This window comes from Notamacropus eugenii, chromosome 2 (assembly GCF_028372415.1).
Source record: "Notamacropus eugenii isolate mMacEug1 chromosome 2, mMacEug1.pri_v2, whole genome shotgun sequence".
Classification (NCBI taxonomy): domain Eukaryota; kingdom Metazoa; phylum Chordata; class Mammalia; order Diprotodontia; family Macropodidae; genus Notamacropus; species Notamacropus eugenii.
The window spans coordinates 222,818,088-222,842,653 of record NC_092873.1 but is presented as its reverse complement, the minus strand read 5'-3'; the positions used below and the strand labels follow the sequence as shown (position 1 = coordinate 222,842,653).

Sequence of the window (24,566 nt, the reverse complement as noted above, 5' to 3'; positions counted from 1 at the left end):
TTGTTTTATCAGTTTAATCATAAAACTGTGATCCCCCTCACTAAAGTACTGGGAAATTTTATATCTCTCACATAAAATGTGAAACCTTTATTAATGTTAAGACAGTGATCCTCAAAGTGTGGTCTGAAGACCCCTGAAGGTCTACAAGACCCTTTCAGGGGATCTGTGAGGTTGAAATTGTTTTCATAATAAAGACATTTGTTTGCCTATTAAAATACTCCTTGATTTTCCAACAAGAAAGCCAGATTTTCTTCATGTATTTCAACTAAAACAAGATTTCAACACATTGAATGTGATAGAAATACAGTAGAATGAAGAATCCAGCTGTCTTCAAGTAAGCCAAACGTGAGGTTTGCAAAAATATGTAAAACTGAATTACCCTTCTCATTAATTTTTTCCTTTAAAATATAGCTATTTTTCCAAAAATGGTATTTTTATTAAGATGTAATAGATTTATCATTATTTTAAATGAATTGATGAATAAATATTTTAATATTTTATCAGTTTTCATTTCTAGTTCGGTAAGGTGGCACAGTGGATAGATAGAGTGCTGGGCCTGAAGTCAGGAAGATTTATCTTCCTGAGTTCAAATCCGACTTCAGAAACTTATTAGCTGTGTGACTTTGGGCAAGTCACTTTACATAGGTGCCTCAGTTTCCTCATCTGTAAAATGAACTACAGAAGGAATTGGCAAACCACTGTGGTATTTTTGCCAAGAAAACCTCAAACGGGGTCACAAAGAATCAGACACTGCTGAAATGACTGAATGACAGTAACAACAAACTGTTGAGAGCTATAACCCACATAAACTAAATCCCTTTGGGCTCCTCAATAATTTTTACAAGTATAAAGGAGTCCTGAGACCAGAGAGTTTGAGAATCATAGAACTGTTAGGTTTTTATTGTCTTAGACATCTCTAACCTCCCTCATCCTCCACTCCACCACTAGCTTATATAAAAAGAGAAACATACCTATGTATATTCACTCTATTCATTTTTCATAGAATCTAAATGAAGAATGCTTCATAGGTGCTCTAGGAACAAGTATTCACGATTACATTTATATTTGAATTTCTTTAGATTTATTTTGATAGAAAAGGAAGGTCTCCAGCTACCACCCAATCCCACTCTAAGGGCACTTCACATAATTGGATTAAAGATTAAAATGAAAAATAAAAAAGCGAACTGACTCTGCCACTTATATGGTTACCAGTAAGCAAGCGACAGCAAATCTGTTGAGAATCAACAGTATATCTGGCACAGCATTAGACACTTGAGAAGAAACAGTCATTTGGGTTACTATACTTATCAAATATTGATTCTATGTATTTATGAAACTGGACACAAAATTACATAATATCAAGGTGAATGATGATAATGCTTTACGGTTCTGTGATAATTTATAGTTTTTAAAGGACTTTCACAAATACCTCATTTGATGATTTTGTACCTCACAGCCACAAAAGAATGGACTCTACAGTTGGAAAGAGTTTTTTGTTTGTTTGGTTTTGTTAATAGATATTCTGAATTCCTCAGTGAATACCAAAGGAAAACTCCCACATATCAGAAATAACATAGTATTTGGAAAATAGAAAGTGTTAACTATTACAAATAAAAGGAATTTGAATAATAATAATTTAGTTTCCTTTTTTTAGTGACAAAAAGAAATATATGTTCTCTCCTACCACTTGAGCAATGTTCGTTATTAAAGAAAAGTATGGGTAAATTCTGCGGTATGGAGGTGCTGCTTAGGAGTGAAAGAATCATCGAATGTCAGATTTAGAAGAGACTGCAAGGGTCATCTAGTTCAACTCTGGCGTAGGTCTAAGCTTTTCCATTTCTTTAATTAATATTATTTATTTTCAGTGTTCTACAGTCACTACCATATAACTTAGATTTTTTTTCTCCTCCCTCCCTCTTCCCTCCCTGAGACTGCATACAATTTTATATAGGTTCTACACATACATTCCTATTAAATACATTTTCACTATAGTCATACTGTGTAGAAGAATTAAAATGAATGGGAGAAATCATATAACAAGCCAAAACATGAACATAAACACACACACAAAAAATGATCTGCTACATTCTGCAATTGAATTCCATAGTTCTTTCTCTGGATGTGGAAGGCATTTTGCCTTAAAAGACCACTGGGAATTTTTTTAATTTTTGCATTACAATGAAGTTCCAAATCTACCAGAAAAAACTCTAGTACACTGTGGTCTTTGCTGTGCACAAAGTTCTCCTGGTTCTGCTCCTTTCACTGAGCATCAGATCATATAAGTCTTTCCAGGCCTCTCTGAAGTCTTCCTGTTCATCATTTCTTATAGCACAATAGTATTCCATTACATTCATATACCGTAATTTATTCAGCCATTCCCCAGTTGATGGGCATCTCCTTGATTTCCAGTTTTTGGCCACCACAAAGAGTGCTGCTATAAATATTTTTGTACATGTGGGACCCTTTCCCATTTTTATGATCTCTTGGGAATACAATCCTAGAAGTGGTATTACTGGGTCAAAGGGTATGCATATTTTTGTAGCCCTTTGGGCATAGTTCCAAGTTGCTCTCCAGCATGGTTGGATCAGCTCACAGCTCCATCAACGATGAATTAGTGTTCCACCTTTCCCATATCCTCTCCAACATTTTATCATCTTCCTGTTCTGTCATGTTTGCCAATCTGATAGGTGTGATGTGCTCCCTCAGAGTTGTTTGATTTGCATCTTTCTAGTCAAAAGTGATTTAGAGCATTTTTTCGTATGACTATAGATATCTTTAATTTCTTCCTCTGAAAACTGCCTGTTCATATCCTTTGACCATTTATCCATTGGGAAATGACTTATATTTTGTACATTTGACTCAATTCTCTATATATTCTAGAAATGAGACCTTTGTCACAGACACTAACTGCAAAAATTCTTTCCCAGTTTTCTGCATCTCTCCGAATCTTGGTTAGCTTTTCCATTTCTTATGCCTCGATGCTTTAATGACTGTGATTTTTGTCCATGAGAACATTCCCTCCATTGATATAGGTCTCAAGCCATCCCTGCCTGTGGCATGTTCACCCATAGAGCCTTTCTAGACTTTGTCTTTTTTTTCCATTATGTGGGGATCAGAGAAGCACATGGCTTATCCATCTCTTATCCTTCTCTGTCAACATATTTTGGATATTGCTTTAATGATATTCCTTATACCAGTTCTTCTGCATAGATTACTGTTGGAAATATACTGTAGCTTACTAGTGCTTGCTATGCATTTATCTGGTGTTTTTTGGCCACACACAACTTTGATGCCTTGTTGATTAGGCTATTCCAAAATTCACAGGTATATAGTACTGACAGGAGAGCCTTTGTGTTGAAAAGATGAGTTGCACACAGTAATTGTTTAAAATAAGATTGTTTCCCAAATGGAACCCACCTTTCTCTCTTCCTCCTAGTCAAGTCTGTACCCAGCTCATTTTCTCTTGTCAGTGCCAATTCTAAATATACATAATGACCTATTAACTCTAACTATCCAACTGCATGATCTGAATGACAGATATTTTGCATCCATTTAGTTTTTTGTGTATGCGTCGTCAGGTCAATCTCCTTTGAATATTTGTGGATTTCTCTGTAATGTTTGCCTTCATAGCTTGATTAATTTTAGATTCTTCCCCTAGTATCAGTGTTGCTTCCTTCTCTACCACTACTGACAGAAGACCTAGGTTACCCTCAAAATAAATCTAAATTTGAAAATATAGTCTCTTTGTTTTTATAAAATTCTACAGAGTGAGAGTCCAGCTTATGTTATAGGGAATGCTGCTTGTTTACTCATATATTACATTGGTTTTTAGTGATTATGGGGTGCTATTTTGGTGAGAGATAGCCAAGAGTAGTGGTAAGAGTGTCAGCCTTGGAATAAGGAAGATGTGGAACCAAGTCCCACCTTTGACACATACTGAATGCATAGCATGATATCTGGAACATAACAAGTGCCTAATACATGCGTGTTGATTGATTGGTTAATTGATTGATACTATCTCTATGATGATAGGCAAGTCACTTAATCTCCCAGTGCTACAAGCAACTCCAAAATTATAAATTACAAATGAAAACCTAATCTGCCTAGGTGGAAGGAGTTTCTACACACTGATAAAATCATGGGTCTGGGTCAAAAAGAAGACTATTTTAATTGTAAATCTTGTTATGGAGTTGCACTGCCAGCTACTAATAAAGAATACGTGAAGGCTTTTACAGATTAACCTTCCTGAACAGGGGACTCAGTCTGCACACATAAGAATCTAGGCTACCTTACCACAATTTGTTTTGAGGGGGAAACAATGAGGAGGACAGCGAGGAAAGTAAAAGGCAGGTCTCTATGTTAATGATTCAAGATGAAGATTCAGTTGAATTTGCTGTCCCAATCCATTAAATAGCATTCAATAAGCATTTATTATTTGCTGTGTGCTAGGCACTGTGCTAAGAGCTGATGATACAAAGGCAAAAATACTTCCTACTTTCAAAGAACTCACACTCTAACAGGGGAGAGAACATGCTGACAACGGCATACAAACAAGATTTATTAAATTGGGGATGGCCTCAGAGGGAAGGAACTAAGATTAAGGATGATTGGGAAAGACCTCTTGCAGAAGTGTGGACTTTAGGAAGCCAGGGAAGCTAGGAGAAGGGAGAGAAAAAGAGGGAGAGAGCTCCATTCATGGGGACAGTCAATGAAAATCCTCAACGATGGTAGATAGTGTGCCCTGTGGAAAGAATGACAAGGAGGCTAGTGTCAATGGATCACAGAATACATGAAGCGGGGAGTAAAGAGCAAGAAGACTGAAAAGGTAAGAAGGGGCCAGGTTATAAAGCCAAACAGGATTTTATATTTGATCCTGAAGGTAATAGGGAGCCACTGGATTTGATTGTTGGGGAAGGAGTGACATTATCAAACTTGTGCTGTAGGAAGATCAATTTGGCGGGTAAAAGGAAGATGAATTGGAGTGGAGAGAGTCTTGAGGCAGGGAGACCAACTGAAGGACTATTGTAGTAGCCTAGGCATGAGGTGCCAGAGGAGAGAAGGGGATGTCTATGAGAGATGTTACCAAGGCAGGAATAACAAGACTTGACAACTGATTGGATGTGGGGATTGAGAAAAAGTGAGGAGTTGAGCATCACACCTAGGTGGTGAACCCTGGTGAATGGGAGGATGGTGGAAACCCTAAGTGGAACAGAATAGTAATACCTCACTTTTCTGTAGCACTTTCAGGCTTCTGTTAGAATATAAGCTCCTTAAGGGCATCTTGATCTCTTTGTTTTTGTATTTCTAGTGCTTCATGTAGTGCCCGGCACATAATAAGTACTTAATAAGTGCTTGCTAATTTAACTTAATCTGAGGAAGAGGGGAAGATTTGTTGGGGAAAGATGAGTCAGTTTTAGATATGCTGAGTTTAAGATGTCCACAGGATACCTAGTTTGAGATGTCTAATAGGAAGCTGGAGATGTAAGACTGATATCAGGAGATAAATTAGGACTGGACAAGTAGATCAGAGTCATCTGCATAGAGATGATCATTTAAGAGGGTCTATGATAGAGCCTTGGGACTCTATCTATCCTCCAGAGTTAGCAGGCATGAAGTGACTGAAGATCCAGCAAAGGAAACAGAGGAAGACAGGTCAGACAGGTAGTAGGAGAAGGAGGAGAGAGCAGTGTCATGAAAGAGAGGAGAGAGTATTAAGAAGAGGGTGGACAGTATCAAAGGCTACAAAGAGGTCAAGAACACTCATTCATATAACTCATTTACAAGCTTTCGAGTTCCTACTTCATTCCCTCTGGTCAGACTCCAGCTACCTTAAGGTGCCCTGGTTTTGAGTGAGTAGCATTAAGGACAATGCTGGCAAAATGATGGCAATTCTCATACTTTATAATTAAAACAAACTAGAATTCACCACCAGAATCTATTGTTGGCATTAAGATGGCAAAGAATCACCTATCACCTGGCACATTCTACTGAAGCCTTCTTTGTGAAAGCTTGGAAATTAGCATAACATTTCTGCAAGATTTAAGTAAAGTGAAAACCAGGAGCAGACTGGGTGTGGTGCTTAAGACCCAATTCTGAGCCACTTGGGTGCAAGCTGATAAACTTGATTTCTCAGAGGGAGTTTCACAAGAAAGAGACTGTGTCTTCCTCCACAATAAGTAGAGAGAGGGAAAGAGAAATGGAGGGGGGAGTAGGACGAGATATGTGTTCCTTGGAAGGTAGAGCATGAATAAATCACAGTTTCTGTCTTCATGAGACTGTTCTTTAGGCAAGCTAAATTATCAAATAGCTTCTCAGTTTGATCCTGTGCTCCCCTCATAAAATGGTTTTAAAACCATTTAAGCCACATCCTTGAGAGTAAGATGGAAAATAAATATTAAGTAGTGGCCAAGTGATTTGGATTCCTGTCAGCACTTAGCCTTTCAAATGCCTGCTTATCAATTTGAGAAAGTTTTCTCTCACTTCCCCACTAGCAATAGGTTGCCAATTTCCTTTTTATATCTAAAGTGCAAGGAGATCCTTTTAACCTTACCTCTTCTAAAAATGATAGTGATTTTAGATCAGTAGAGAAGTTAACTATTTCCTTGAAGCCAGGTCATTCTAAATATAATCTGTCATTTGACTTGAGACTGATGGAGGTTCTTCTACTTTCTTTATCCAATGAGCAAAAGTGGTATTTTTAAACATGCTTATTTTGTGTGTGATCCTGCTGTTGTCAGAATGAGTCTGACTGACCCTGTGGAAGAAGTGGGTAAAAAAAAAATGGTTCTGAGAAACCTGTTCATTTAGTGTGGATGTGCTGGCAAAAGAAAAAGAGATTTTAAAAAGTCAATTGCTTGTATCAGTTTCAGAAGAGAAAAGCATCAGAGAGGGAAGCATAAGAAAGAAAAAGGAATTTCTGAAAATAACATTTTAATTTTAAAAAATAGGCTCTTCCTCAGCCTATCTCTGATTATTTACTGTCTCAGGGAGGGAAAAGGGAAAGAGAAGTAGAATTTGGAATTCAAAAGTATTTTTTTTAATGTTGAAAATTGTTTTAACATGTAATTGGGGGAAAATAAAATATATTAAATTAAAAAAAAGAAAACAGAAAAACCAAAAAAAAAATGCCTCTCCCAAAGAAACATTACATAAATGAACAAAACTTGGCCAGAAACTCAAGTTTGAACTTACCTCTGTTTCCTTGGACTCCAGGTTTAGTGGATATTAATTTAATCCTTAAGCCTCCCAAGGAACAGATTTATGGGAACCATGAGTATCCAGTCATTTACTATGTACCTAGTATTGCAGTGGGCATTGTGGGAAGTCAATCAGAGATCTCAAGGCTCCCCTGGAGGAAAATTTCAGTCTGTGGAGACAGAGAAAACATTCTCATATAGTATAAGTAGGAAATGGTTATAAAGCTGCGAATGAACTAGTACAAAAATACATGTAGTAAAACACTTCCTGGTGAGAATGGGATTTTTACTAGTATGGAAAAACCTATATGGTGGATCTCATCCTGGTTTTGGAACACACTGTAGTTCTTACTATTGTATAAACTACACACAAATGGTGGAAGGACAAATCAGAATATAGTCATGGTTGTTTGTTGTTTTTTAAAAAAAACAATCGCTAAGGCAAGGATTCTCTCCACTTGAGAGATGTTGCAAAGTTATGTCATTTTCTCCTTTGTCTGAAAACTTTGAGAGGTACAAATTTTCAAATGTTCAGTGCTTTGGGGTGGGGCATAACTAGGGAATCCAAATGCGAGAGTCTCATTTTTCAAAGAAACCCCAAATGGTTCCTAGGATTGTCTGCTTTAGAGATAAGAGCCCAAGGGGGAAACAAGTGAAATTTGGGTCAAGGGCCACAATTGCCAGGAATACCCAGAATTGCCAGTAGCAACTTTGCTTGTACAAAGGGAAAAATTTTCTGAATGAGCTCTAATTGTGTCAGGGTTTTCTATTCCACAGAACTAATTTACTCAATTCTGTTCTGTCAACTTGACATTGAAGTGCTCTGTATACATTCCAAGTTATGATCTATGTGGATATCAAGCAGAATCCATGTTATTGGCATTCTTTGGAGACTGCTTTGTACTGCGTACACAATGTGCTGCTTGACAACTACTGGCAAACTTAAGTTTTGGAGGGTATGCCTATGTTTATACACAGGGATGCCAGCAAGTCTTGGGTGTGACATTGGACTTGAGATGATGGGAGATGATCCCAACCATGGTTTTGATTTAGCCAGGGATTTAGAGTGTAAGAATTGAGTACCTGGCCAAAAAAAAAAAAAAAAAATCAGGCTTCCTGCCTGGAGCCCTTTCTCTTGACTGAATCCTCCTCTGCTTGTGCAAGCAAAACTCCATCCCTCCTCCCATTCTGCTGTTGCCTCCGCTGCCACTGCCACCAGTGCCACTGCTGCTGCTGCTCTGGGAAGGAAAGGAGCTGCCCAGGTTCACACTGCTTTTGAGTTCCCAGGACCTGGCATTCCGGGAAGCTGCTGCTTTGCAGCTGGGGGAGTCAGAGACGCTCCCAGCCCTCCTTTGATTAGGATATGTCAGGGTTGTCAGGGCAACTGTTAACGGTGGCGTATCATATTTTCCCCTCTTGTGTTGCGTGCTGAATATTTTAGTGTGCTGTAGCTGAAAGAAGATTGGGAAAGGGTGCGGAAGGAGGACCTGATTGAACAGGTTAGGCAGTGGAGAGAGGCATCGCACCGATGCACTGTGCCTTTAATCGGGGCTTTCCTTGAGAGCGCGGGGATGGGTGAATGCGGAGAGTGAGTGGGAGTGGGAAGGGGCTCGGGAGGGAGGCAGGTGGGGGGAACCGCAGGCCCTCCGCTGCTGAGCCGATGGTAGTATTTGTCAGCTGTTTGCACTGTTTACCCGTAGGGGATCTATTACAAGTGCTCAAATGATCCGGCCGCTTAGGAGCTAGCAGCTTCACCAGGCTGCAGTTACATAAACATATATTTTTAATAACAAACAAACCCCCTCAAGTGGCAGCGACATGCCTGGATCAGCTACTGCTATCCGACAAGAGAGATTGAAGAGGACCAGTTCAAGGCCAAATCCCCCTGGTTTATTCACCATTAATGAGGAAGAGGAACACCTAAAGAATGGAAATTCCAGAAGACCGAAAGGTATGCCTTAGCTCTCTCTCCAGTTCGCTCAGGTTTGTGCACACTGCCCAAGGCAGGCTGCTACCCACTGTACGTACAGGGCATGCTGCACTGTGGAGTGTTTATGACCTAGCAGGATAGTTTGCCGGCTGACGTTTCCACGCTTTGTACATTTTTTTTTAATTCGGGGAGTATTCAGTACCTCTCCTCCTCTCGCCTAACCCCCTTGATTTTGTAGGTTTGTTGAACAAAGCCACCTCCTTTGCTCTCTCTGCTTTGAGACCCTTATTTTACACACGGGTCTCCACTGATGGTTAATAATTGCACCATCAGTGTCAGGAGGAGGTAATTTAAGTTGTCACGGTTTGAAATAAGCAGGTCCCCACTTTCTTTAGAAGGATCAGATGATTCCTGTGTTGTTTTACGGAAGGGGGTTTTAGGTAGAAGAATAGGGATTTGGAGTTTGTAGCATAATGAATTCAACCTTACCTGGGCCAAGGATGGAAGGATAGTATGCTGTGTTTCTATACTGAAGTGTGTGTGCATTAAGAGTGGGAAAAAGAAAATACCATGAGTGAGGGGGGGTGGGGAAGGGCTGAGGGCAGTTAGAGGGACAACAGAGGAATGGTAGTAACAAGAACATTTAACTTTTTTCCAAAGAATATTTATTTTTTTTCTTAATTACATGTAAAAATTTAATATTCCTTTAAAGCAATTTTTTAGTTCCAAATTTCCTCCCCCCGCCTTGAAAAGGCAGTCAGAGCATTGAACTTTGGAGGATAACCTTGTTTCTAAATGTTTTTTCTGGAAGGTAAAATATACTGAGTGTGTGTATGCATATAGATAAATGTGTGTATATATGGGTCACGGAGGAGGGTTTGCTGATCTTTACATAATGATGGAATATAACAGAAGCTCACCCAGCCAGTTGAGTCACTGGGTACTGCATCATGTACAGCCCTGTCTTCCAGCCAGGACTCCTAGAGTTTTAATTAGCACATTGAGAAGGCAGCATTTCAGAATTGTGACTTCCATTCTTGAGTTTGAAGTTTTTAGTATGCTAGCTCTCTGCTCAGCTTCCCAACTCATTTGTCAGTGCTTTTTTTCTCTTGGCTACATTAGGGACTGTCTTTTGGGATTCTTCCCTCCGGCATTACCCCCACTTCCACCACCAGCCCCAAGCTCTTTGTAGCAATTAGTGTACTATGTGTTATTGTTCTGTCCCTGAATTATCACATTTTCCTCTTATACTTACAGGGAAGAAACCTAGAGTTCTGGTGGGAAAATATTTAAACAGCAGAAGACTAAATGCTTAATCAGGACCCCATGTCTGAGGACTAGTGATTTTTCTGGTGCTTGAATGAATTGTAATCTAATTTACAGACTCTGCTTTTTGCAATAGCACTGATGATTTTTAGTCTTTCATTTTAATCTCATTCAGTGTGTTCCTGTAACATATAATCTTATTACTATAGTCATTCTTATTTAATATCTGGCATGGTTTTATCTGGAGACTGCCATTCCTTGCAGAATGACCTTAGTGATTTAGCACTACTGTGAATAGAAGTTTGTTTATTTTCTGTCCTCTTAGTTTGCCTGGGAGTTAGCCACATATTCTAGTTCAAATGGCTGTTGACAATGAACTAAGTCCTCTAAACTGTATTAGCAAATCATCTGGTCACCTAGGAGTTGGTGACTTTCAAAATTAATGATCATGTGGATTTTATGGGATTGTTCCCATGGGGTCTTTTTTAGAAGCATTCTTCTGATTTGTGATGATTTTCCTTTGTGTGGTTGGGACAGTGGTTCATGAGAATGGCATTTTTCATTCTTGTATTACCCTTTTCTGTAGATTTTTTTTTCCTTGATGCCTTCCCTCATTACTCTTATCTTTCTTTATCCATCTCATTTGAAGGGGAAACAATGAGAATATTTTAAAAAGAAAACTACTGTACAAATATATCCTCTTTGTATTGATCAATAGTGGTTTAGGAAAATAAGAGACTTTAATCCTGGGGGTTGGGGTTGCAGAATCTTTAGTCTTTCTCTTCTTTCTCTCTTCTCCCCCAAAGAAATGGAAATTCACTGTGCTGGCAAAGGGTCTCATACCTTTTCTTACTCATTACAAGCTGGACCCCTTCTGAAGTGGTCCAGTGTCTTTCAATGACTTATGCCAGCAAATCTGCCAGTGAGAATAGAGAGAAAAGGTCTTTAGTATCTTATCTAGTTACTTAGTATCTTATCTAATGGGTATTCTCCGCATTCTTAAGAGAAACAACTGATTAGTCTAAGACCAAGTTTCTGATCATAACTTTATTAAAAAACTTGCTTGCTAGACCATGGGGAAATGACTTTATGAACTCTGGCATCTCTACTAAAAGTAATCCTATCTTCAGTGGCACTCAGTAAGGCTATGAACCTGGATAATTGACATAGGACCGCAGGATCAAAGATTTAGAGCTAGAATCATCTAGTTCAACTCTCTCATTTTACAGATGAAAAAACTGAGGATCAGAGAGCTGAAGTGACTCATTACTTTGCAGAAGGATAAACTAAATCAGTGAGTTACCTTACCCCATGACAATAGTTGGGTGGAAAATTTCAAATATTTCCTACTCCAGTTTGTGTCTGTTACTTGACAGACTAGTTTTTGTTGTTGGGTTTTTTTTTTTTTAATTCTCTGCTAGCTGTCTGTTACCTGTACCTTTCCTCTGCAGCTCTTATAGGGTGTTTCAGTTCTTAATGATTATTCTCAAAACAGACCCAGATAACCTAATTGGACCTTTTCTGTGTGCCATTATTAAGATTAGTGATCAAAAACTTGTTTTCTTTTCTACCAATTTCCCAGCCTAGCCAGACAATCATGTCTAAACCTAGTTTTCATGACTGATATCTCTTTGCACTATCAGTCCTGGGAAGAAAGAGGCACGATAACTAAATTGAAAATGCTAAAGGGCTTCTATCCAGAGATACATTTTGTGTCTGTTTTAATGATGAATTGTAGCTTTCCCAGGTAGCCTAAATGAAAGGTAACTGCTTAGAATGAATTTTAAAAAGGAATGCTTCTACTAGCTTGACTTCCCCTCAACCCCCAATTGGCTGGCCTTAAAGGTACCTATCTCTTCTTGTGGATTGGTACTGGACCTTTGATTTCAGTGGCCTAAGGAACTCCCTGAACCCTTGTAGAGGAAAATCCTACTACCAATGCAAGTGCCCAAGTCTTTGTACCTTATAGTGTTGGATGCTTGATTCATTTTAACAAACAAATAATCAGGTTACTATGTGAGATACAAAGATAAAAAACAAAACCCCTCAAGTCCCTGCCCTTTACAATCTTATAATCTAGTTTACAAACACTCAAAAAGAGTCTATTCATTTTGTAAGCCACATCTCCCACAGTAAAATTCAAGTTGGTCAGGCCCACTCTGCAAATTGACCAGAACTCATGACTCCATGTGAATGTTCACTTTGTGAGATTTCATTCTCAATCCAGCCATGCTGCCATTACTCAGAATATTTCTTTGTAGCTTCTTTTGGATTGGCTTACAGAGTGAGCTGCACAAGAGATTCATTTAATTCAATACTTATTAAGTGCCTACTGTGTGGCAGTGTTTGAGTCATGGTTTAGTCTGGTGATGTGGATAACTCAGAACCTGAGGTTTCAAACAATCAATTACCTTTGATGAATCGTTAATATATCCCCCCTCCCCCATGAAAGCAGTCCTCAGGGTGATTAAAAAGCACCTCACATGAGATCAAACCAGGTAAAAGTCATAAAAATAGGTAAAAGTTAAAAGCAAAGGACAAGGAAGTTCCCTGGGGGTCTCTAGAGTTTCTTCTAGAGTCTGAAAGCTCAATTTCTTACCCCAAGAGCCTATAAACCGTCACTGCAAGTAGCTTACATTTTACTATTTTTTATTGATTGATTGATATTTAGTATAGGAACTCCCTGAACTGGAAATTCCCTCCTCAGCTACATATAACAACTTTTCTGTAACTTAGAGTTGTGAAGAGTCCCTGGAGTACCCAAAAGTTGCAACTTGCCCATAATCACTCAGGCAACATGTGCCAGAGGCAGACCTTGAACTTGGATCTTCTTGAATCTAAGGCCAGGTAGCCCTATACTCCACTCCATTGTCTGTCTTCTCATCTAATAATAGTCACTAACATTTGTATATCGAGCACTGTGCTATGCACTTTATAATTATTATCTCCTCTGGTCCTCACAACAATCAGTATCCCAATTTTACAGATAAGGAAAGTGAGGCAAACAGAGGCAAAGTGACTGGCCTAAGTTCACACAGCTAGTGTATATATGAGTTCAAATTTGAACTCAGGTCTTCTTGACCCCAGATCCAGAGCTCTATCCACCAAGCCACCCAAATGCCCCAATCTATTTATTTTTTTCCTCATAATAATAGTGCCTAAATTGATTACCAGGATTGTCTTTGAATGACTTTTGACTGTTTCTGAAGATCAAAGCCATTTTCAAGGGATGAAGATTGATCACTCTTGAGCTTATTTAAGTGAATATACCATAGAGAGTGAAAGCAATTCCAGAGAAATTCTGAAAATGTTCTGAGGAATGGGCAGTAGTGAGTCCCTTTTTTTTTTTTCTTATTATAACGACTTTCAGTCTCCTTTGGCAAACCAATGTATCACTATTCCAGAGGTGGTAGTAGTTGACTACTGTGTTACTGTGAATGCTAATCATTCTGCCTCCCCACCCCACCTTTTTGCTGTCAATCAATTAACTGCTAGTTGGCTTGGGAAGAGAAGTAGAATCCTGCCTCACATTTCCTGTGAAACTAGGCATAGGTATTCTCTTCCATGTTGTTAAAGTGTTGTAGATTTCTGGAACCTGCACTGGCTTTTTTTTTGGCTCGCTCACTACAAAGGTAGAGTTTCTTGCCTGTTAAAGCTTCCAAATGAAATGTTAGCTGCCATTTACCATTTATATTCCCATTGGACGGGTGATGATCCAGCCACTGTAATGCCCTCTTTGTAAGTCATGGGTCTTTTTTGTTTGCAGAGGAGTCTTGTGTCGAGAAGTGTGAATACCACTCTAGATTCATTCACACACAACATTCCTTGTTTCTTTTCTTCTTTTGTCTGTTTTTTGTCTGTTTCCAGTGTCCTTATTTGTGCCATTTCAGGAACTAGGTAAAACTTTTTAGCAGGAAAATTTAACAGCTAATAGACTAAAATTATTATTTTAAAGAGAACAAGAAATTCAATTGATCCATGCTGTGTAAAGGAAATATTGAACCCAAAGTCAACTGGATAACCCTACTTGTGAAGAATGATCCAAATATAAATTTAAAAATTAGAATTTACAATCAGATGTTTGTTTTAAAAAACCCAACAGATACTGTAGGGCATATCAGAGATAAGACTGACATAGTGCTGTGTACTAAGAGATGGAGAGGTCATAGTACAGCCCAAATTTCTCTACAGCACATGTGGCAAATAGTCACCCACCCCTTCCTAGCTGACCTCCAATAAGGAAGAATCTGCTCCTTCTTAGGATAGTTCAGTCTACTATTGGAGAGTTTTCCTTACATCAAGCCCAAATATGCTTCTTTGCAACTTCTGGCCATCCTGCCTAGCTCTGCTCTCTGGGGCCAAGTAGAACAAATTTACTGCCCAGTGCATGTCTCAGTCTTTCAGACATAAGATACATATCATGTCCCCCCTGCCTTAGTTCTCCCCTCATCCCCACTAAAAGCATCTTCAATTCCTTCAATGGATCCTATATGATATGATCATCAGCCTTTCATTATCCTAGTTGTTTTCCTCTGGCTGCTCTCCAACTTATCAACATCCTTCCTGAAATTTGGTACCCAGAACTGAATGCAATATTTCAGATGCAGCCTTCACAGGACAGAGTACAGTGGAACTGTCACACCCCCACCCTCCACCCCCAGTCTCTGAACAATATTCCTCTCTGTTGTAGCTGAAGATTGCTGATGCAGTGCTTTTTTGGTGATACTGTACAGTACTTAGGACTTATATTGAGCTTGCAGCCCCCTAAAATATTTAGACCTTTGTCTAGCCCAGGGGTGGGGAATCTGTGTCCTTGAGAGCACATGTGGCCCTCTATGTGTTCTGTTATGGTCCTTTCAGTCAAAGGGCTGCACTTGAGGACCTAAAAGACCAGATATGGCCTCAAGGCCACAGGTTCCCCACCCTTAGGCTAGCCATTATCTCCCTATTGTGTACTTATAAAGTTGCTTTTTGAACCTGAGTATAACTTTACATTTGTTCCCGTTAAATTTCTTCTTATTATGTAGACTCAACAAATATTTGTTGACCAGATTAATGAATAACATCCATGTTATTGCCTTTCTCTGTTTTGGTAAAGGAGATACCTAGTGGGTGCAAGTGGGGGAAGAGAAGAAAGGGGCAGTTAGATAGCACAGTGGATGGAGGGCTGGGCCTGGAGTCAGGAAGACCTGAGTTCAAATCTGGCTTCAGAAATTTACCAGCAATGTGAGCCTGGGCCAGTCACTTAACCCTGTTTGCGTCAGTTTCCTCATCTGTAAAGTGAGCTGGAGAAGAAACTGGCAAACCACTCCAGTAACTTTGCCAAGAAAATCCAAAATGGGCTCTAGGAGAGTCAGACATGACTAAAATGACTAAATGGTGACAGCAATAATGTGCCAGGGTCTGGGCTAAGTGCTTTACAAATATTATCACAGTTGTCTCTTACGACAATCCTATGAGGTGGATGCTATTATTATCCCCACTTTACAGCAAGGAAACTGAGGCAGAGAGCCTGTTAAGTGATTTGCCCAGGGTCACATCTGGTAAGTGAACTCAGGTCTTCCGAATTCCAAATCTAACACTATTCACTGTGCCACTTAACTGCACTCATGGGGCAAGGTAGGATTTAAACTGTAGCATAACCAGATTTTTTGTGAGCTACTTTATGGACTTTGCTGTGCCATAGTTAAAGTAAACAACTTTCTTAGACATATATAGATCTATTTCATTAGTTATACTTGGAGAACCAGAATAATTATGAGTGCCTCAACACCAGAAACAAATAATGGTTTCCTGAATCATGCCTTATGGGTCCCATTTACTGGAAGGTTATGGTCTATACTTGAATGAAATATCCATTTGCACTAAGATCAGCATATCTCTAAAAAGCAAACTTAAGTTAGATTCTCTGTTGCTTTTTTTGGCTTGGAAGAATCTTGCTGATGTTCTTTTATTGTGTCTTACGGTAGCAGAAAATGATACCACATATAAAAAGTGACTTTTAATACAATCTATATTTTGTCAAATAATCATGAATTTTGACCTTGGTTTCCCCCTAGAAACTGTCTAGATCCTGGGGCCATCAGTTGTGTTTGGGGCTCTAATTAGGTTTGCCAACTTCCAAGTGTTTCCAACTAAAAGGTAAGGTAGACACTTCATACTACTCCAAGACCCAAGTCCATTGGTCCAAAGCAGTAGCATGACAAGAAGTTAGTGGGACTAGACTCTTCAATTCTATTCGACAGGTATTTTTAAAGAATCTTCTATATGCAAGGCTTTGCTATGTGCTAGAAATACAAAGACAAAAAGAAAACAATCTCTAACTTCAAGCAATTTGCATTCTTTTTTGGGGGGGGTGACAGGATATGATATATACGCAAGTTAATAAATACAAAGTACATGCAGATTAGCACAAAATAGTTTTAAGAGTAGATTAATAAATGGGGGGGGGGGGTTGGAATCAAGGGTTCCTTGTAGGCAGTGACAAACAAGTGAGCTGTCCTGTGAAGGAAGGCAGGGATTCTAGGAGGGTGAGGACAAAAAAAGGTGATACCTGGCTAGATGGCTCAGTGGATTGAGAGCTGGGCCCAGAGTCAGGAAGTCCTGAGTTCAAATACAGATTTACACATTTACTAGCTGTGTGACCCTGGGCAAGTCACTTAACCTCTGTTTGCCTCAGTTTCCTCATCTGTAAAATGAGGATGATACTAGCACCTACCTCTCAGGGTTGATTTGAGGATCAAATGGGGATAATAGTTGTAAAGGACTTAGCATCGTGCCTGGCACATAGTAAACTCTATAAATATAAGCTATTATTATTATTGGCAGATGACTACCTAGTACCTTGTAGAAACTCCACAAGTTCAAGGTTCCATGGTTTAGTCTGCATGTCCCATTAGCTGCCCTTACTGAATCACAGAATGTAGGGCTGAAAGAAAATTTTAAAATCTAGTCCAGGGGTTCTTAACCTTTCTGTTCTGTCCTGGATCCCTTTGGCAGTCTGGTAAAGTCCGTGATCTTCTTTTCATTATAGTGTTTTTAAATACTGTATAATTTTTAATTAAATGTTATAATTAAATACTATATATAAATACCATGCTATATAATATTTAAATAATGTAAAATGCATAGAATTAAAAAGGAAACCAGGTAAAATGAAATATGATTGTTAAAATAGTAAAAAAAAAAAATTACAAAACAGTACATTTAAAAATATAGGAGTGTCCCCAAAATCCTACTTAATTCTTAAGCTTTAAGAAGCTTAAGACTCTTAGGACATCCTGTATAGTCAAGTTAAATTTTATTTTTAAAAGGGATATCACTGTGCAGGCTGTTGTTGCTTAACTCAAATATTAAATTATTCAAGATTAAATTATTAGCCAATATTAAATTGATATTAAAATATTAATTAAAACTGGTGGGATGGTAGTTGACAAGACAATGCATGTGTTATATGGGAGAATATGGGGAAAGCTGATATATAAAGGGAAACTAGAGAGGTGAAGTCAATACTTGCTCAGTTGCATGACTGAAGGTGTTCAGGAAGGATAGACTGAGGCCTCAGACTGAGCATGGTGGCCCAAACTGGGCTATTAAAGCCAATCATAGTGGTAGAATCCATTTTCATGTGGAGAGAAGAAATGGAGATGGTGGCTCCACGGAGTGCCAATGACATGGCTGGAGATGTCCAGAAAGTTCTTTATGCTAACTCAGTTTGTTACTAATGAAACATCTAGGTATATAATGTTTAATAATAAAAAAAATAATATTTAAAGAACAAAAACAGTAGCCTAGAAAACTAGGGCAAAGCTGTGGTGTCTGTAAACTTCCAGGATGCTTTTGCTCCTCCTAGGGAGTGTTTTCAGTCACACCTACACAGCTAATATAGATAAACATTCTCTCCCTCCCCCTCCCCCTCTCCTTCTCCCTCCCTGTCCCCATCCCCGTCCCCATCCCACTCTTCCATTTTCCATTTTTGTGTATTCATTACCTAGTACAATGTAAATCAGAGCATATGACAGATGCTTAGAAATGGTTGTTGCCCTGGCTTGACTTTTCAGGCCATGGTTATTTACGTATAGACCAAATGTGCTCTGTGTCATGTAGATTAGGCACCAAAACACCCTGTAATTTTGTGATGGTAAATGAAGGGAAAGACATGGCCATTATGTCAGAGCCCAATCCTGCCTCTGCTGCTTGTTGTGTTAAAGGTGATTATGGAAGTGAACCTTTTAAGCCATGGGATTTAGAGAGCAACTGGAACCTTTTTGGGGCTGCTGAGTCTCAGAATACATGCAGCACACCAGCTGTGATTCTTAGTGATCTCTGAAATCAAAGCACAAACAATTGTTTTCACCCCTGTCCCAGCTCAGGCAACTTTTTTGCCTTTGCTTATTTTCTACTGCTCTTTGGATCATATCAGAGTTAGAAGATTGGGGTTTCAGCCAGTGAAATAAGAGAAAATCACAGGACATAGGTCATACTCATGTTTTTTACTGAATCTCATCCGTTCACAGTATCTGCAGTGATTTTTTTCCCCCCTCATATACAAGCTGTCATCAACATACCTTCCTGGTATGAGGGAAATCTTTGTCACTTTACTCTGATAGTATTTGTAGACAGGCTACTTCCCCCTTTAATTTCACTAGCTTTTACTTTGATGGTATTTTCTGTTTCTCTTATGAACAGACAGCAGGTACAGAGAAACCACTCTGAGGAAAAAAAATCAGCATATGTTGTGCTGTGGTATATGATGGCCAGATAAAGAATGAATGTGATAGTTGGGAGTTACTAATACACTGGAGGAGATAGGAAAAACACATATCAAAAGTACTCAGGAAGAACTCCTATATTTTTTCAAAGGCTTAAATAAAACTCACAATCCTAGAAGCTTCTTGTGTGTGTGTGTGTGTGTGTGTGTGTGTGTGTATGTGTGTGTATGTGTATGTGTGTGTATGTGTGTGTATTAAGTACTACATAAAATGAGAATTTTCACATACGTAGCAGAACAGAAAGAGGATTCTACATAAAATTACAAATCTCTTATTTGTAGTTAGCTTTTCTTTTAAAATATATAACAAATTCAAAATATAAATTTCAAAGCTTCCCTGTTTGTTACTACCCTTCCTTTTCCTCGTCACTCTTCCACTTCCCCTTCCCTCTTTCCTTTCCCCTTCCTTTATCCCTTCTCTTCCCTTTCACCTTCCATTTCCCTCAGTCTCTCTTTCCACCCTGTAAGACTAATTTATAACAAAACAAAATCCCTGTAGAAAATAGGTAGTCAAAACAAATTTTCATATTGGTCTAGTCCAAAATGTCATGACCATGCCTCTGTCACTTCTGTTAGGAGGTGAGTGACCTCTGCTCATCAGCCCTCTAGAATTATAATTTATGGTTTCATTGATCAGAATTCTCAAGTCTCACATAAAGTTGTTTTTCTTTACAATTTTGTTTTTATATAACTTTTTCTCTGGATTCTTTCCATTTCAATCTGCGTCAGTACAGGCAAGCCTTCTCATGTTTCTTTGAAAGTCTCTCGTGCTGCGTTATAGTATATTAATATTCTGTACTATCCATAAGCTGTAGTTTGTTAAGCAATTCCTCAGTTGGTGGGCACCTTCTTATGTTCCAAGTCTTTACTATAACAAAAGGATCAGTTCTGTTTTCAGACAGAGTTGCTGCCCTACTTTTAATGGGTCCTTATTGAACCCAGAAGGCTTTACTGGATACCCTTGAAGGGCTATGGTGTCTGGATTTGGGGCCTCCAGTCACATCAGTGTTTACCCTCTGATGGGATTACTGATGAAAGATGACATGCTGAAGCTCCAAGCCAGGAATAATGTTTGGAGGTGGAGTTGGGAAGACCATTACACATTCCAGGAACCAGGACTCTGCCCTGAACTCAGGGCAGGTCCAGAGAAATAGTTGCCCTTTCCTGACCGTGTGATAGTGGCTTTTGTAATGAAGACCTTTGTTCACTAGGTGCTGCACTGAGATTACCAATTCATGCCACGTAAGGCCATTTCAGTCATCAGATTCTGGTCACCCTGTAATGACCTGGTTGACTCAAATTCCAGTGCTAGAGGCAAAAGCTTCCATTTCCCTAAGTTTTTAGAGCCTCCCTGTTTCCTTTTGTGAGATTTTTCTTTTTTTACTGTATCCCTACAAACATGTTTGTTGTTCATAGTGTTATGGGAGCATGCTTTCCATTCTGAGGTCAGTCCTTTACTAATCTGTTCCTGCTATAAACCATTGAGTTGTGAACTAGGGTGCAAAAAACTGTGTTAAAGAAACAAGTTCTCTTTGGTCTTAAACTTTGGTCCAAACTATTTTTATTTTTAGTGTTACCAGTGTCAAGAGTGTTCTTCTTCACATTGGGAAACATTCTATAGCAAGAGATGACCCTAGCTTAACAAAATCCAAAATGTAATTCTCTTGGGTACCCCACCCATTCCTAGGCCTCACCCAGCCACCTTTGGAAATTTCCTTTTATATACGTCTTTTATAATGTTGTCTTTACTTCAGCCTAGACTCTTTGTTTTCAGACGGTAGAAAAACAGGTTTCTCAGAATAGGTAGATCCCTACTGTCAGAAGTGTGAAGTATGAAAGGAGTCTTTATGATTGTAGGATCATAGGCCTAAGCTAGAACAGACCTCATTGGTCATCTAGTTCAAATTTTGAGAACTAAATTAAGTTCCTTCCCTATAATATAAACATCAGCACTTAGAACAGTGCCTATCACATAGTGGGCACTTAATAAATGTTTATTGACTGTTATTGATTGACTCTGGGGTAACTGAAGTTTATACTTTGAGGTTTCACATTAGGCAAATGTGGACCCACTTTCTTTGGTTACAAGACTGTACCAACCTCTGACTTACTGAATTGCCTTAGATATCAGTACTACATTGATGCTTTTTTTTTTCAAGTTTTTCTTCTAAGTTTCTTCTTTTTCAAATTGGCTACTTAGCCATTTAAGTCCAATCTTTTCTACACAGTGGTATGTCTGAATGGGATTGAAGTTAGCACCATTGACCACATTTGCATCACTTACAGGTTGAAGTCTCTACAGAGCAGCATATTAGACAGAGTAGTTGTAAAGTCAATAAGTATGACTAGGACTGCCTACCTGAGATCTAACATCATGAGATCATAGCTCTAGAACTGGGAGAGACTTTAGAGGCCATCAATTTTACAGATGAGGAAACTGAGGCCCAGTTTAAATAACTTGCTCCGTATCAAGCAGAACTGGAGGCAGAATTTGAACCCATTTTCTCTGAATTCAGAACCAGTGATCTTTCAGAAGTTACCAGATTGTCTCACTACTTGATTATCAAAAGATCTTGCTTTTCTCCAATGAAAGAATCTAGGTCTTTGAAGGAAGGGAGGAAGTGAAAGGATGTTATTACAAAGACCTGTAGCAACTGCTTTTTCTAATCAAGCTTCACAAGTCAAAATTGGAGAAAAGAAACAAGAAAGGAAGGAAAATGGGAATCTCTTTTCCCCTTTTGATGTTGTTTTGGGAGAAGAATCACCAACAGTTCAGTTTGATGGACTGCTTAGAGAGAGACATCAAAAACAGGGACTACAGCAGCTTGTCCGTGTTAACTGATTTCCTGACCAATTAGCATAATCTTCTTTTCCACAGGGATAATTCATCAGGACTTGGAGAACTGTCTGTGTTCGTACCTTCTCCCCTGCTTTCTATATGTTATCATCTCTCAAACCATTGCCGATGAGATTCTGGATAATTATGTTTGTTTTGCTTTATTTAGGTTTCTTCCCCCACTCTCAAAGGGTTTGTTTTTAAATGTTGTTTGCTTTTTTTCATCACTATTTTACCCCAAATTGAACCCTCTGTTGTAACAAAATAAGTACAGTCAAACAAAACAAATAAACACATGGGAAGCCAAGGTTTCTCATCTGGAAAATAAAGGGGACTGAACTAGAAGATGTCCCAAGTCTTTCCTAGATCTGGAATTCCACGAATCTATGAAGTTTAAAACTAGAGACGTGTGCCAAATAACTTACTTTATTGTTTAATAAATAATAAATAGACTGTGGGTCCATCTACAATAGATATGAATGCCTTTTCTCTCTGTAGTTATGGGCAACCAGTGTTTCTGCCAAGCATTTTTTATTTTCACAAAATTGCCTCGGTTTCAGAGGCCAAGTGGAGAAAACATATTTATCTAATGCTCCTCCTCACCCACTACCTAGAACTTCTTTCCCACAGCCTATGAGCCCAGAATCTCTATCCTTCATCCTATATCCAATCAGTTGGCAAGACCTGCCAATTTTATCTTTGTTGCATCTTTTGAGTAAGTCCCCTTGTCTCTTCTTTTCCTGCTACCACCCTGCCCCCATTGCTTCACATGTAGACTATTGAAATAGCTTGCCACAGAGGTTGATCTGCCACAAGTTTCTCCCTACACCATTCCTTCCTTTACTCAGCTTTCAAAGTGATCTTCCTAATGTCTAACCATGGCGGTCCCTGCCCCCTTCTTAATAAACTCCAGCAGCTCTGTATTACTTCCAGGATCAAATATAGAATCCTCCAGTGTTCATAACCTGCCCCCCCATTTTTGAGTTTTCTTACACCCCATCCCCTTTCTCCCATGCATTCTTTAATCTAGTGACACTGGCCCCTTTTGCTGTTCTTTGACTAAGGCATTTCATCCCTCAACTCCAGGCAATTTCAGTGGCTGTTCCTCGTGTATGGAATGCTCCATCCCTCTTCATCTCTACCTTCTAGCCCCAGCTAAAGTCCCACTTTCTACAGAAAGTCTTTCCCAATCCCTCTAAACTCCAGTACATTTCCTCTATTGATTATTTCCATTTTATTTTGTACATAGCGTGTTTGTATACAGTTATTTGTTGTCTCCCCCCTTATACCATGAGCTCTGTGAGAACAGGGACCGTCTTTGACTTTGTACTCCCAGCACTTAGCACAATGCCTGGTCCATGTTGTTGAGTCACCTCCAACACTTCTTGATCTTATTTGGGGTTTTCTTGGCATAGATACTGGAGTGTTCTGCTATTTCTTTCTCCAGCTCATTTGACAGATGAGGAACTGAGACAAACAGGGTGAAGTGACTTGCCCAGGGTCATACAGCTAGTAGGTAAGTGTCTCAGGCCACATCTGAACTCCAGAAGATGAGTCTCCCAGACTCTAGGCACGACAGCATTCTATCCACTCTACCATCTAGCTGCTTCATGATAGACAATCAATATTTCTTGACTGTCTACTCTAATCACAGTAAGTTCTGTTGCCAGATGTTCCATGTTCTATATCAGGGGTGGGAGACCTATGGTCTTAGGGCCACGTGTGGCCTTTTAGGTCCTTAAGTTCTGTAAAATTTCAATTCAGTCAAAAGACTGCAGTTAAGGACCTAGAAGGCCACATGTGGCCTTAAGGCCCCAGGTTCCCTACTCCTGTCCTAAATCATCCCTTCTCTTTCCCTAGGCAAGTCAAAACTCCTATTTCCTTGCCTCACATGAATCTCAGCACCACACTCTTTAATCTTAAGAAGAACTTTGATTCTTCTGCTCCAGGAAGTTTACTTATAAAGCAACCTATGAGGCAAGCTGCCATCTTCCCATCTATTCATCTCTCAGTAAAACGCCAAGCAAAGGGAGGATACCAGCCCAATTAATGCCTCGTGTCTATTTGGCCCCAGTATCTGGAGGAGGGGCATGTCTTTGGATTGTAGATTTAGAATTAGGAAGTGACCTTAGAGATCATTGGATTCAATGCCCTCATTTTACAGATGAGGAAACTGGAACAGAGAGAGGTTAAGTGACTTGCCCAGGGTTACATAACCATTAGGAGTCTCGGGTAGTATTTGAACTCAGACCTAAGCCCAACGTCCTTTTTATTTATAATACCCTCCTGATTCTACAGGATGAAAAAGTGCATCTTCTGTTGGAAATTGAGGCCAGGAATTTTCAAAGAGATTCTACCTAGTTCTGCCTCCACCCCGTTTAGGCCCAGAAGTACTTGGTTTAGCTGTATAAAAGTAAAAGCACTTACAGCAGTTTAAAGAACTGCTTGCTATTTGTGGCTCATTATAATGCAGCATAAGAACCATGCATATCATTAAACTTATGTTATAAATTTAACCTGATTACAACAGTAAACAATTATTAATTTGTTCCCAATCTCTTAGTGTTA

The 24,566-nt window shown here is 39.1% G+C and overlaps 2 protein-coding genes across 6 annotated transcripts in view; both read left to right on the top strand.

Moving 5' to 3' along the window:
• MAP7 (microtubule associated protein 7) overlaps positions 1 to 24,566 on the top strand; it is a 229,222-nt gene that overhangs the window by 33,979 nt on the left and 170,677 nt on the right. For 2 of the 5 annotated variants that reach the window (XM_072637678.1, XM_072637679.1), the window contains exon 1: positions 2,483 to 9,147. The exons of 2 other annotated variants lie outside the window; for them this stretch is intronic. In XM_072637678.1, coding sequence (XP_072493779.1) covers positions 9,015 to 9,147 — 133 coding nt within the window. In that variant the 5' untranslated portion in view covers positions 2,483 to 9,014. Of the gene's footprint in view, positions 1 to 2,482; positions 9,148 to 24,566 lie in introns of those variants that run through there. One more of the 5 variants, XM_072637680.1, reaches the window with a different exon arrangement.
• MAP3K5 (mitogen-activated protein kinase kinase kinase 5) overlaps positions 1 to 24,566 on the top strand; it is a 452,961-nt gene that overhangs the window by 326,138 nt on the left and 102,257 nt on the right. The window lies entirely within an intron of this gene.